Source organism: Bidens hawaiensis, unplaced genomic scaffold, assembly GCF_021521415.1.
Source record: "Bidens hawaiensis isolate Kalapana, Puna unplaced genomic scaffold, B.hawaiensis_p1.1 tig00014524_1, whole genome shotgun sequence".
NCBI lineage: Eukaryota > Viridiplantae > Streptophyta > Magnoliopsida > Asterales > Asteraceae > Bidens > Bidens hawaiensis.
In genome coordinates, this window is record NW_027492266.1 from 48,104 (window position 1) to 60,993 (window position 12,890).

General features: G+C 32.0%; 1 protein-coding gene across 1 annotated transcript; it reads right to left on the reverse strand.

Moving 5' to 3' along the window:
* Positions 1-813: 813 nt before the first annotated feature.
* Positions 814-5,510, reverse strand: LOC143546965 (ATP-dependent helicase rhp16-like). The gene is made up of 15 exons (XM_077038502.1): positions 5,432-5,510; positions 4,370-5,331; positions 4,152-4,274; positions 3,998-4,071; positions 3,843-3,906; positions 3,622-3,765; positions 3,457-3,542; positions 3,209-3,278; positions 2,813-2,935; positions 2,491-2,724; positions 2,274-2,378; positions 1,370-1,522; positions 1,207-1,295; positions 1,016-1,096; positions 814-889 (listed from the first exon to the last, which is right to left on the reverse strand). The coding sequence occupies exons 1-15, from the start codon at positions 5,508-5,510 to the stop codon at positions 814-816; spliced, it is 2,463 nt and encodes an 820-aa protein (XP_076894617.1).
* Between the last annotated feature and the right edge of the window lie 7,380 nt (positions 5,511-12,890).

Consider the following 12,890-nt stretch of genomic DNA (forward strand, 5'->3'; position numbering starts at 1 on the left):
AGAAGTTTTTAAGTTTTTTTTTCTCTAAGGATGAGTTATCTCTTAATTCTCTTCCGCTATATACATGTATGTGTATGTTTGTATATGCACACGTATATATGAAAGAATAAGAGGCTTGTTAAACTAATAGTGAGGCATGAAAAAACAACTAAACTTTATTTATTAATTTTGGTGTTGATACAGAACTTTACTTCTTAAAACTGTGTGATGCTCAAATCCATTTATATTAACAATTTGAAAAACTGAAAGTGCATGCTGGAAATTTTAGTATTGGACATAAATATATCGTGTCCGAAGAGTAAAGATGAATGCGATATCAATACTTTGAGTTGTGTGGTTGAGAATTTGAACTATGGAAAATGGGTTTGTCTACATTGCGAAATGAGTAATAAGTTTGTCCCACATTGTTAAAATGAACTTCTAAATGGCTTATAAGTAGGAGGGAAAACAAAATTATATTTTTGTATGATAACACATTCAGTGGCAATAGCGGTTTAACGGAGATGGATTTGATCATAAAATTATCGGGTTTAACGCCCCAAAAGGTGATGATGTGGCTTTGGTGCTGGTGGGTTTAACGCCCACAACAAACATGCACACTGCCTAAGTAAAAACCAGATAAAACGGCCCGGTACTGAGAAAGAAGTTAAAAGAAAAACTGTCTGTTTACCTATATAACCACACAAAAGTTTGAACAACAATCATCGTTATAAAACGGGTATAAGTGTATTTTCGGCATTTAAAACACACATACTGTTATACTAAATACCGAAAATACACTTTTAACATGCTAAAAAAGCAAACTGTTTATACCTAAACACGCAAAAAAAATCCAATCAAATCACTATGGTCTAGCTTTCCCAGAGCATCTTTACAGCCACCAATAGTCCTGTAAACCAAAACTAAATAAACTACAAGTATTTATTAATTATTATGCTAGTAAAGTGAAGAATAATAATAATAATAATAATAATAATAATAATAATAATAATAATAATAATAATAATAAGTGTACCCCTTAAACCCCAATCTTCTCTTCTCTTGCATTTCCAGGATATCCTCCTCAACTGTGTTTTCTATCACAAACTTCACAACCCTGCATTATGCAATACATTTACTAATTTAGTGGATAATACATTTTGATGTATTACTTGACGCGACTCGTTTAGTCATCTATATGAAGATAAATGAAAGTATGAAATTAACCTGATTGGTTTGTATTGACCTATTCGGTAGATTCTATCTTGGGCTTGCTGCTCTACCGCCGGGTTCCACCACGGGTCCATTAAGAATACCTAAGGATTAAAGAAGTTGAGTGAAATGAGTAATGACAGTTAAAAGAAAATGTAAGATGATGATGACGACTTACATGTGAGGCAACTGTGAGATTTAGAGCAACGCCGCTTGCTTTCAAGCTCATCAAGAAGATTCTGCAGTCTCCTTCATCAGTAAACCTGGTAATTGCAGCTTCTCTAGCAGCCATTGTCATGGATCCATCTAACTGAACACATTTCATACCACTCTGCAGATTTACAACATTCTGCTTTCATCTTGGTTCATTTTATAGTTAAAGAAAAGATCAACTCAAAAGTCAACCTTGAACTTTAAGTGTAGAAAAGGTCAAACTTTGAATTTAAGTGTAAAATGTCAACTTTGACTTTTGAGTGGTCAGTTTGCAATATTTTTTGTTTTCATATACAGTACTAACAATTGAATAGGAAATAATGTATTTTGAATACAATAAACTTGAAAGTAGGGTTGTAAACGGACCAAACAAACAAGAATGAAAGCATGTCTGTGTCCTTTCGTTTAAATTCAAGGGAACAAGCAATCGAACACGAGCAACTAAGCGAGAAAAGTTTTCTTGTCCATGTTAGAAATTGAATGTGTTCATGTTCATTCTTTAACAGCATAAACAAGCGAACATAACTGAACATAGATGAACGAACATAACTATGCTAAAGCCAACTAAAAGTAAATGTGATCATGTGAACAACAATGCATTGGGCCTAAAATTAAAACTAAACAAATTTGTAATGGGCCGAAAAAATTTAAAAGAACATATTAACGAATGTTGACGAACATAATTGAACAAACAAGACATATGCTCATGTTCGTTTGTTTATCTAATGAGCAAAAGTTTTTGTTCATGTTCGTTCGTTTATTAAATAAATAACATAAACGAACCTCCCACCAAACGGTTCACTAAATGTTCGGTTCATTTTACAGCCCTACATGAAAGCCTTGTTACATAATCAGTTGTATTATTGTACCTTCTGCAAAGAATAGTGTATTAGATCAAGAAATGAAGTGAACTGGCTGAAAACAATTCCTTTAGCAGAAGCATCCCTTTCAGCCATAAATCTGATCTCTTCCTTCTGAAAGTTAACAGGCCAGTCAGTCAATTCGAAAAACAGGTCTAAACTAGCATTTTGTATGGGTACGGTTTGGTTAACCAGAGCAAATATGTTAAAACAGAGACCGACATACCAGAGCATCGATTTTTGTGCTTGTCTGGAAATTTTCAAGAGGGATTCTGTTTAGAATACTAGATGATTTAAATCCTTTCAAACTTGATTTAGGCTTCTGAGTTTCTTGATCATGATTATTTGCACTGAAGTCAACTGTAAGCGGCTTTGAACATGAAGGGCATGCCGGTTGACCAAAGCAAGCAGAAAAATTAATCAGGCATGACTTACAGAAGAGATGCTCACATGATGTGACCTGGAAGTATTTATACACTGATATTTATTTATGGTTTATTAAAATAGAGTATTTTTTTAAAGTGAAAATCAAGAGGAAACTAGTGTACCACAGGCTCTTCTGCTACATCATGGCATACACCACAAGCTTGTTCATTATTATATTTGTTCTTGCCTGTTCCTCTTGCAACAGCTGATGTGGAGTACTCCACAAGATAAGGATGATCAGCGGCCTGCAGTGTTAAGATAATTTAATTCAGTCTGCTCATGTTTACTGTTAAAAATAAATATTACAATATTTCAAAAACAAATTGAGTAGGAAATAGTTCATGCATTAAGCACATTTTTGGTTCATTAAACACGCATCCATATAAACAGATAACCAGAAATATCTTTTAAGACTTCCAAGGTCTTACATAATAATACTCAAACTTGGTCAGAATTAAGTCACAAAAATATGCAGTTCCAAAATTAACAATCAGATAAATAAAATATTAATTGATCACCTTTCGCAGGCGTGTTAGGAGGCTAAAGATATGTCCATAGTTGCTCATAAGTGTTCCCTCTTCCGCATATCTGCAAACATAAATTATTTCAGAAACTTAAAAACTTCATTAAACTCGATTCATATTTATCAAATATCATACCAGGTATAATCATGAATAACATAAGAGATTCATGATCAGCCGTCAAATGTTAAATAATTACACACTTGAGATTCAATAAAAGGGGCCATGAGATAAAAAAAAGTTACCTGTGAATATGGTTCCGGCTTTCCATCTTGAGTGATGTATAATATTCGTTCTCCGTAGCATCAAGATAGTCACGCCTCACAGAAATCTGTGAAAATGGCATCCAACGTACCACAATTAAAGGGTACATTAAAACATTTTTTTTCTAAATTAACATCAGAACTTACTGTTCTAGAGGGGAGTGAAAGATCAGCTGTTCTGCCTTTCTTAGTACGTCTTAACATAATGCATTTCAAAACCTTATCTTTAAGCAAAACCATAGCTCTAGCTCTACTACTAGCCCCTCTATCTTGAATGGGAAGAGCAATAAACTAATTCAAACAAGAACACGTTAAACCCCAAACAATTAGTACTCACAAAGCATAAGAACATGCAACGTATAACTTACTGCATTCCACCAACTGAAATGTCTTACTGGTCCATGAGGGCAACATGTCAACGAAGAATTTGTACTACAATCCAACACATAAAAGAATTTGTGATCTCCAAAAGTCACTTCGATGCATAAACTATAGATATGCCTGAATATAAAAAGAACCTTACGTGTATTCAAGCCCTTTACAGTCACAGTCTTTACAGAAGTAATAAGAATATGGAGTTACTTGTAAGAAGCGAACCTATAAAAAACAAGCAAAGAGTAGAATTCAGAATTCGTAGTTAACAAACTGTAAACTAACTTACGATGAAGAGAACTTACAAGTGAGTATAGTTCTCCAGCATGATTCTGAAAAGGGGTCCCACTTAAAGCCCATCTATAGGAAGCTTCTAAAGCAAAAACAGCTCGTGTGGTGCTACCACGTCTATCTTTTATGTAATGAGCCTGTGGAATAATTTGAACAAAAAGATATATAGAAACGCAGAACAATGTAAAGATTTTCAAAACAATAGACCTCTAAAGAAACTAAGAAAGTATACCTCATCCAAAATTATACGAGTCCATTTTACAGAGTGCAAATAAGATATCATATCACCTGTTTCTGAATTTTCCATCATTCTCTTACCCTTTGTATTCTTTTTACTTGCTTTCTTTTTATCATCCTCTTCATCAGATAGATCTTCTCCTTTCTTTTTTTGCTGTTTTGATTGTTTTACAATTTTGACACCGGTACAATAACGCTGAGTGTGAATTTTCATTGTTCTTGCATAAAGCTTTTTACCACACCACTCACAACTTTCTTTTGGTGGCATGAAATGTTTCCGATATTCGCTCTCCACAATAGAATAGGTAGTTATGATAAAATCATACTCCGAGAATTCAAAAAGTGTTTTTCCTCTGTTGGGCCCGTGATATGCCAATACCTTAGTGCTTCCATTTGCGGTGAATTGGTCAATCTCATTAACCCATTGCATGACAGCAATCAATGGGCATATCACAAGGGTTGTTTTGACACAAGGTAATGTGGAGGAGCTAGCTGCCAGCTCAGCAGGTCCAGGTCCACTAAGTTCACGAGAAAGCGCCCTTTTAGCAAGTACAAGAGCAATAGCTTGCACCGTCTTTCCCATTCCCATTTCATCAGCGAGAATCCCGCCTCTTGAAGCAGAATCTTCTTGCTTTAATCCCCATGCTAACCACTCTTTTTGGTACCTTAAAAGTGGCATAACAAAATCTGGTGATGCATCAACAGTTTCTTCCATTATCTCATTCGAATTCTCCAAATTACTATCCTCTCGCATATGCTGGTCCAGCCATCTCTCAGTCTCTTCTTCCCAAACTTCCCACATTAATTTTGGTTGTGACTCGTTCCGTTTCTTATCAAGAACATCACGAGCACCCAAGTTTTCAAGAAACTGCAAAAGGTTTTTCGTCTCCCTTATCTCCGGCTCAACTTCAGAATCTGGACTAGAAATTTTAACCACTTCCTCAGCATTTTCAACACCTACGTTCACATTAAACATAAATATAAGAACTTAAGATGTATAATCATATATAGATCCCAATTTTTGGCCTAGAGGATGTAAAGCAAAATCAAGAGGTACCTTCATGACCTAACTCGTTGTTATCAGTACCCAACAACAACCTATCGCCATCTCCATTTCCAGTTCTTGACAGCTCCATATAGCTCTTACCTGTTTCCATACAATCTGATCAACAACACATCCATAACAAAACAATGAAAGCATAGGAGTTCAGTAAACCCTAACAGTGATAGCACTAGAGGTGGGCAAAAAAACCGGTCAACCGAACCAGTTTTAAACCGATTGAAACCGTAGGATTGTAATTCTCCCCACCGAAACCGGTTCCAAACAGGCCAAAACCAGTCAAAAACAGATCGTAGTCGAAAAACTGGTTTAACTGAACCGGCCCGAAAATCGAACCGAAACCAATTATGTAGAAACCGTTTTGGAACTGATCGAACTGTAGGTTTGGAACCGGTTTGTAATTCTCTCTACCGAAACCGATCGTAAACCAGTGAAGAAAAACTAAACATAAAAACATTTGAAACCGGTTTAAGAGTCTATAGCACTAAAGCAGATTAGATTTTCAGTAAACGTTTTAATTAAAAAACTAAACATAAAGCAACGATTCTGCAATCTGTTAAACTGTAACATCAGCATTGATCAATAGCAACTGAAGCAAGCAAAAACACGAAATTCGAGGAGATCAACAAGAGATTGTGATCGATAGCAACTGAAGCAAGCAAAAACAGTAAATTCGCGGAAATCAACAAGAGATTGTGATCGATAGCAGCTGAAGCAAGCAAAAACAGTAAATTCGCGAAAATTAACAAGAGATTGTGATGGATTGAAACCTAATTACCTTCGGTAGATGAATCAGAGCGAGAACGAAGGTTATTTGAGGCGCAAGATGATAAATGAATCAGAGATTAGGGTTTCTAAAACAAGAATCAAAATTGGGGGTGGGATATATATATATATATGACTATGTGAGTGTAGTTCAAGTTGGAAGGGTGGCGGTGATCGTTATAAGCCGTTGCGGGAAAAAGGTTTATTTGATTTATATGTTATTATTTTACTTCATTTTCATTTTCATTTTCATTTTTGAGAGTTTTTTTTTTCTTTTTCTTTTTCTTTTTCTTTGTAACAAGCCATCGATTTACCTGATCATTTAACATTATTGAGCTTGAAACTAACATACAATAAAGGGACGAGTGGGCCAGACTTTAAGTTTGAGTCTTTTTCTAACCCGAAGCGTATGATGCAGAGCATTCATGGGCTTGTATGTGGTGCTCTTATTTATTAGACCACTTGATCCGGGCATTCGGCCAACGAGCATGTTGTGCTCGGGAGAACAAGAGGGGCCGAAAAGGGAAGCTAGTGTAGTGGGCCAGAAGGGAAAGATTGTGAAGATGTAAGAGGTCATAGTGTTAGACGGAAAAATATATTTATATCTTTAATATTTAGTATCCTTTTTAATTTAATTTAAAACATTTCCAAGTTTAACTTTTAATATGTTTAGCTGAGTTTTTTTTTTTTAAAAAGGGGTTATGATAAAAACTATTTATTAAAATAGGTTATTTTAAAAGTATTCATCAAAATGGATTTTTTATTAATCAATATATCATATTCTAGTTTCTCACTCCTAATATTATTGGTTAACCCTAACTAAACAAATAATTATGATTTAATATTTATCATAAAATCAGAAATAATAAAAAAAAATTATTTTTTGAAAAACGTTTTCTGAAATTTATTTTTCCTAAAATGCATCGTACATAAAATATAGAGTTTTGGAATTTTTTTTTTAGAACGACTATTTTTTCTTTTTTTCTACTCCTATTTACAAAAATAAATTAAATTTGATTAAATCTACGTAAAAGAAATAAAGATGCAAACAAAATATAATAAAAGAACATTAAACTATATTTATCGCTTTTAGCGAAAGAAAAGATAGGTATGGAGATATTGATCATAACTTGGAGCTTCTTTTTATTTATTATTTATTTGTTTATTTATTTATATTTAGGATGATAGAGAAATATTTAATATCTTAAAGCTTTTTTTCTTTTCTCAAGTAAAACTTTAAGCGCAGCTCATCTCTACAGACGATCAAATTTTATACGTTTTTATAAAACCTCTTTTTCGGCTAATTCTCCGAAATTACAAAATCGAATTCAGATTAAATTCACAAACATCATACATTACGAACCGGAACCCACAATGAGTATACTAAGTAATTTTTAATGAATTAAAGAGATATATTTGAACAAAATGTTCTTTTATTGTTAGGATATGACTCAATTCTTTTGTTGGTATAAAAAGAATTTAAAAATGAGCTTGTTTAAAAAATGGGTATTAAAATGCACCTTATTTATAAATGTAAATTTAATATTATGCATAACTTTTTTCTTTACATTAAAAAAAAGTTATTAAGGTTTTATTTTAGTAAATAGTTTTCAAGAAAATGCTTTTTTAGAAAAAAAAAATACTTTTTTGAGTTCTTGATCTTAAAATGAATATTTAAGGAAAATTATTTGTATACTTGAAGTTAACCAATAATATTAGGAGCGAAAAACTAAATTTTGAGATTTTCGTTAACAAAAGCTCATTTCCTTAAAATGAATATTTAATGAAAAGTATTTGTATAAGTGAAGTTAACCAATAATATTAGGGGTGAGAAAACTAAAATATAAGATTTTCATTAAAAAAACCCATTTTGATAAATAATTTAAAAAAAAACATATCTTGATAAATGGTTTTCTCCGCAACCCTCTTTTAGGGAAAAAAAAAAACTCATAAGGTTGAGATTATTTAGCTTCTTAGGCTTTTTTTGTTTTGTTTTTAATAATTTGATAAACAACGAAAGATTGGGGGGGGGGGGGGTGATGGATAGTCCAACAACACCACGCCCACTTCTGTTATCAGAGCTTTGTGCTCAAATTCTTACAAATTAATGTTAGAGTCTTGTGCTCAATAAAAATTAAACACTAAACCTTAGGCTCAGTTAAAATAGAAAATAAAAATTTTTTAATTGAAGATGATTCTGAAGAATCATACGAACAAAATACTAAAATTATTAACTTTAATGAAAATGAAAGAGGTTTTCAGTCAAATTACATGATTAATTATGACCAATTAACAAAAATAAGCAAGCATAAGTTTAAGCTTGATAATAGACAGGTTTTTAATCAACCTAATAGTTTGCAAAGCCTAGTTTCAAAGGCTTTTTAAGAAAAAATAAAATCCTTTACTGCTTTAATACTGAAAAATTTTCAGTAGACATAAAGGATACATCGGGAAAAGTATTTTTGCCACTCTTAACTAGAGGAGAGATAGCAAAAAGACTTTTGATTATTAAACCCGAATTAAGAAAATCAATGAACATGGTGCATATAGGAGCGGTAAAAATCCTACTAAAAGCACAGTTCAGAGATGGAATTAATTTTCCTATAAAAATGGCTGTTGTTGATAATAGAATAGTTAACAGACAAGATGCTCTCTTAGGGGCAGTATAAGGAAATTTAGCTTATGGTAAATTTATGTTTACTGTATACCCTAAATTTGCTTTACATCGAGATTCAAAAGATTTCGACAAAACTCTTAATTTCATACATCAGTGCGAAAGAACTGATCTAATGGTACCAGGAAATAAAGTATTTACGATTAATTATCTAATATCGTATGCTATTACCAACAGTACTCATTCAATAGAGTATAAAGAAAAAGAGAGTATAACAATCGAAGATATATTCTCAAATATAGGAACAGTAGAAGAAAGTAAATTCACTGAACCTTCACAACTTCAAGAAAATTGGGCAATTAACATAGCTCGAAATAAACAAATTTTAGAGTCTAGACCTAGACACGGTTTTTCTGGACACACTCTAAGAATTAGAGAACCAACTTCTACTTCTACAAAAGTACAATTAATACGATCTATGTAAGAAATAATAGATAAGTATGGATAAATTCTTAAAGAGGTTATAGGAATATAATGTCTTTAACGCCAATCATAGAAGCAGTTAAAGCTCTAGATGATGCAATTAACTTTGAAAAAAGTGAAATTCTGATATATGAAGACCGAATAAACCAAACTAGATATAACTTTATGTTACAGGATAACATAAAAGCTCAGAATATAAGATTCTTCAAACAAGAATTAGTTGCTGCTAGAAAGAAACTCTCTAAGCTTAAAGCGAGAAGAACTCTAATAACCACAACATGAGTTCTCTTCTAAAGTTAGAAGAATTAATTAGAGATTTAATTAATAAAGTAGAAAAATTATCTACCAATGAAAATCTAGAGACTATAGCCGCAAAGATTATTAAGGATGTCTTAGAAAAAATTGATAAATTAGAGGAAGCTAAGCCTCAAAAGATAGAACAACACACAAAAATCTTCAACGAACGAGGAAGATTTCAAAAATACTATTTTCCTAACTTTAATGTAGGAAATCCGTCATTAGGAAGTTCTAAATGTCCAAATAGATTAAAATGGCCTTTTGGTACGAAAGAACCATAGAATATTAAAAAATACAATTCTTTAAAAGCTGACATGAAAGGATAACATCCATGTGATAACTTTTTAAAAGTAAGAAACCCATATGAGATGTCTAAATTATTAAATTTGGAAATTGATTTACAAATACAAAAGTGTCACATAATTCAAAAATTCAGCATAATTCAGAATGACTGGAGTATGCATTCAGGTGACAAATTAAAAACTCTATCCGAGTTATTAAAGCAAAAGTTAAAACTTGAAAGAGAAATTCAAGAGCTTAACAAAACGAAAAAATGAGTTTTATCTCTCAAAAACTAGAACAAATATTTGATAACCAGCTAGAGACAGGCTCAGCTGAACAAATACATGAACTAGTTCAACTAATGTCACTAAGTGATAAAGAATGCGAACAAAAATTTGCGGAAAATAAAAGTCTTAGAGATAAATATTTTCCAGAAAAGGTCCTTGTAGTAAAAGAACCTAAAATAGAAAAAGATACAACACCAGAGCCTATAACTGAAGATGAAAGTTCTTCTGAAGAATACACTCCTATGTACAATAGTAGAACAAATCGGGCCAGTACTAGTTATACTAGCCACAAAAAGAAAAATGTAGAATTTTCTATGCCTTATCACAAAGGTATACCAAATTCTAATAATGGAAGTTCAACCACAATTGACACCATTAAAATAGACTGTATCTTCGATCTTGAAAAAAGAAAAGAAGTTATAGACAAATGGAATATTGAGATTAGTCTCATTATCCAATCCAATCCAGAAGAGTTCTCTAATGCTAAAGCTGTTTTATTACTAATAAAACATAAATCTTCCGGAATTATTCAAGATTTCATTAAAGGTACAACCTGGAATGAAAACATGAATGGTATAGACCTCTTTGATGAACTAATAAACGCCATGTATATGATGTTTTTAGGTCTTGATTTTCTTACAAATAACGACCAAGAAAATCAAAATTTGCTGGAAAAAGCAAGACAATATCTTACGAAAGCACAATTATGTGATATATGTCTTTTAGACGATTTCACTTGTTTATTTGAGTAAAACTTGTACACATAAAAATTCCCATAGTAGGTGAATATCATTCCTGGATAGAAGCCTACTTAATGAAAATCCCCATAGTAGGAGAAAAAGCTAAAGAAAGATGGAATAAAGAAAAGAATTCTTTTACTATGCATTCCCTCGGATTTGCTACAAGAATTGTTAAAGAAGAAATAGTAGTCTATTGTGATTTCTCCAATAAATAAAAACAGTTAAAAAAATTTAACAAAAAATGTTGCAGTACTTTAACTGAAACACCTCAATTATCCATTGGATGTGACCCACCCAAAGATAAAAAATACTTCAAAAAGAAATATAAAAGAAAATATAAAACAAAAAGAAGGTTTTGGAAAACCAAGAAGAAAAAATTTACGCCAGGTAAATATTTTTCAAAAGAAAAACCAAAAATTTGTCCGCAAGGAAAGAAAAAATGCAGATGTTGGATATGTTCTGAAGAAGGACATTATGCCAACTAATGTCCTAACCGACAAAAATTCACAGAAAAAACAAAGCTCATTTTAGAAGCTGAAGAAGAAGGATATTTTCCTTCTGAAAATATTTACGATGGGTATACTTAGGTATATTTATTAACAGTCAAATACGACTCTTCTGGCGATTCTACTGACTCAGAATGACTACAACCCATAAGCGAGAAGAAAATGAATTAGACAAATTACATTTTTGTCAAAATATTTTAAAACAATAGGAATTGGTCTATGCTAATATAACCAATCCCAACTCTATTTATATTAAAGGAAAAATTTTTCTAAAAGGATATAAAACAATAACTTTACATTGCTATGTTGATACCGGAGCAAGCCTCTGTTTAGCAAGTAAATACGTTATCCCTGAAGAACTTTGGGAAAACACACCCAAGGACATTAAAGTAACAATAGCTAATGAAGAAATGATTAAACTAAATAAGGTTTGTAGAAATCTTATAGTTTACTTTTTAGGAGAACCATTCCCTATTTCTACCATTTATCAACAGGAATCAGGAATAGATTTACTCATTGGAAATAATTTCTGTCAGCTATATGGACCCTTTACACAATGGTTAGACAGAATATCTTTCCATCTTAATCAAGAAATGATTCTGATTAAGAAAATAACCAAAGCACTTCGCGTTGGGAACCCCGATTTTCTCGAGTCAATGAAAAAAGATTCAAAAATAAAGCAAATACCTGGTACTAATATAACTCAAGAAGTTATAAAACCAGAAGAAAAATATTTCATAGAAATACAAAAATATCAAAAAATAGAAGCACTACTTGAAAAAATATGCTCAGAAAATCCCATTGACCGAGAAAAATCCAAAAACTAGATGAAAGCGTCAATAAAATTAATAAATCATAAGACTGTAATAAGGGTAAAACCAATAAAATATAGTCCACAAGATAGAGAGGAGTTTAGCAAACAAATTAAAGAGTTACTTGAGCTAAAATTAATTGTTCCAAGTAAGTCACCTCATATGTCACCAGCGTTTCTAGTTGAAAATGAAGCTGGAAAAAGAAGAGGAAAAAAGCGAATGGTCGTAAATTATAAAGCGGTTAATTCAGCAACAATAGGAGACGGTCATAATCTTCCTTGTATGCAAGAATTACTAACCCTCTTAAGAGGAAAAGCCATATTTTCTAGTTTCGACTGCAAAAGTGGTTTCTGACAGGTACTATTAGATGAAGAATCTCAGTTTTTAACTGCATTTACATGTTCTGATGGTCATTATCAATAGAAGGTAGTTCCTTTCGGATTAAAACAAGCACCTAGCATATTTCAAAGACATATGCAGAATGCTTTAAGAGGATTAGAAGATTATTGTACCGTCTACGTAAACGATATCAGAATATTTTCTAACTCTGAGGAACATCACTATTTTCATGTTTTATCTGTTTTAAAAACAATTGAAAAATATGGAATTATTTTGTCAAAAAAGAAAGCAAATCTTTTTAAAACAAAGATAAACTTTTTAGGTCTTGAAA

Coding starts and splice junctions, on each gene's coding strand:
- LOC143546965 (XM_077038502.1), bottom strand. CDS start 5,510: ATGGAGCTGTCAAGAACTGGAAATGGAGATGGCGATAGGTTGTTGTTG. Junction 2,379..2,490: donor GCACAAAAATCGATGCTCTG/GTATGTCGGTCT, acceptor GTTAACTTTCAG/AAGGAAGAGATCAGATTTAT. Junction 1,296..1,369: donor ATCTCACAGTTGCCTCACAT/GTAAGTCGTCAT, acceptor TTTAATCCTTAG/GTATTCTTAATGGACCCGTG.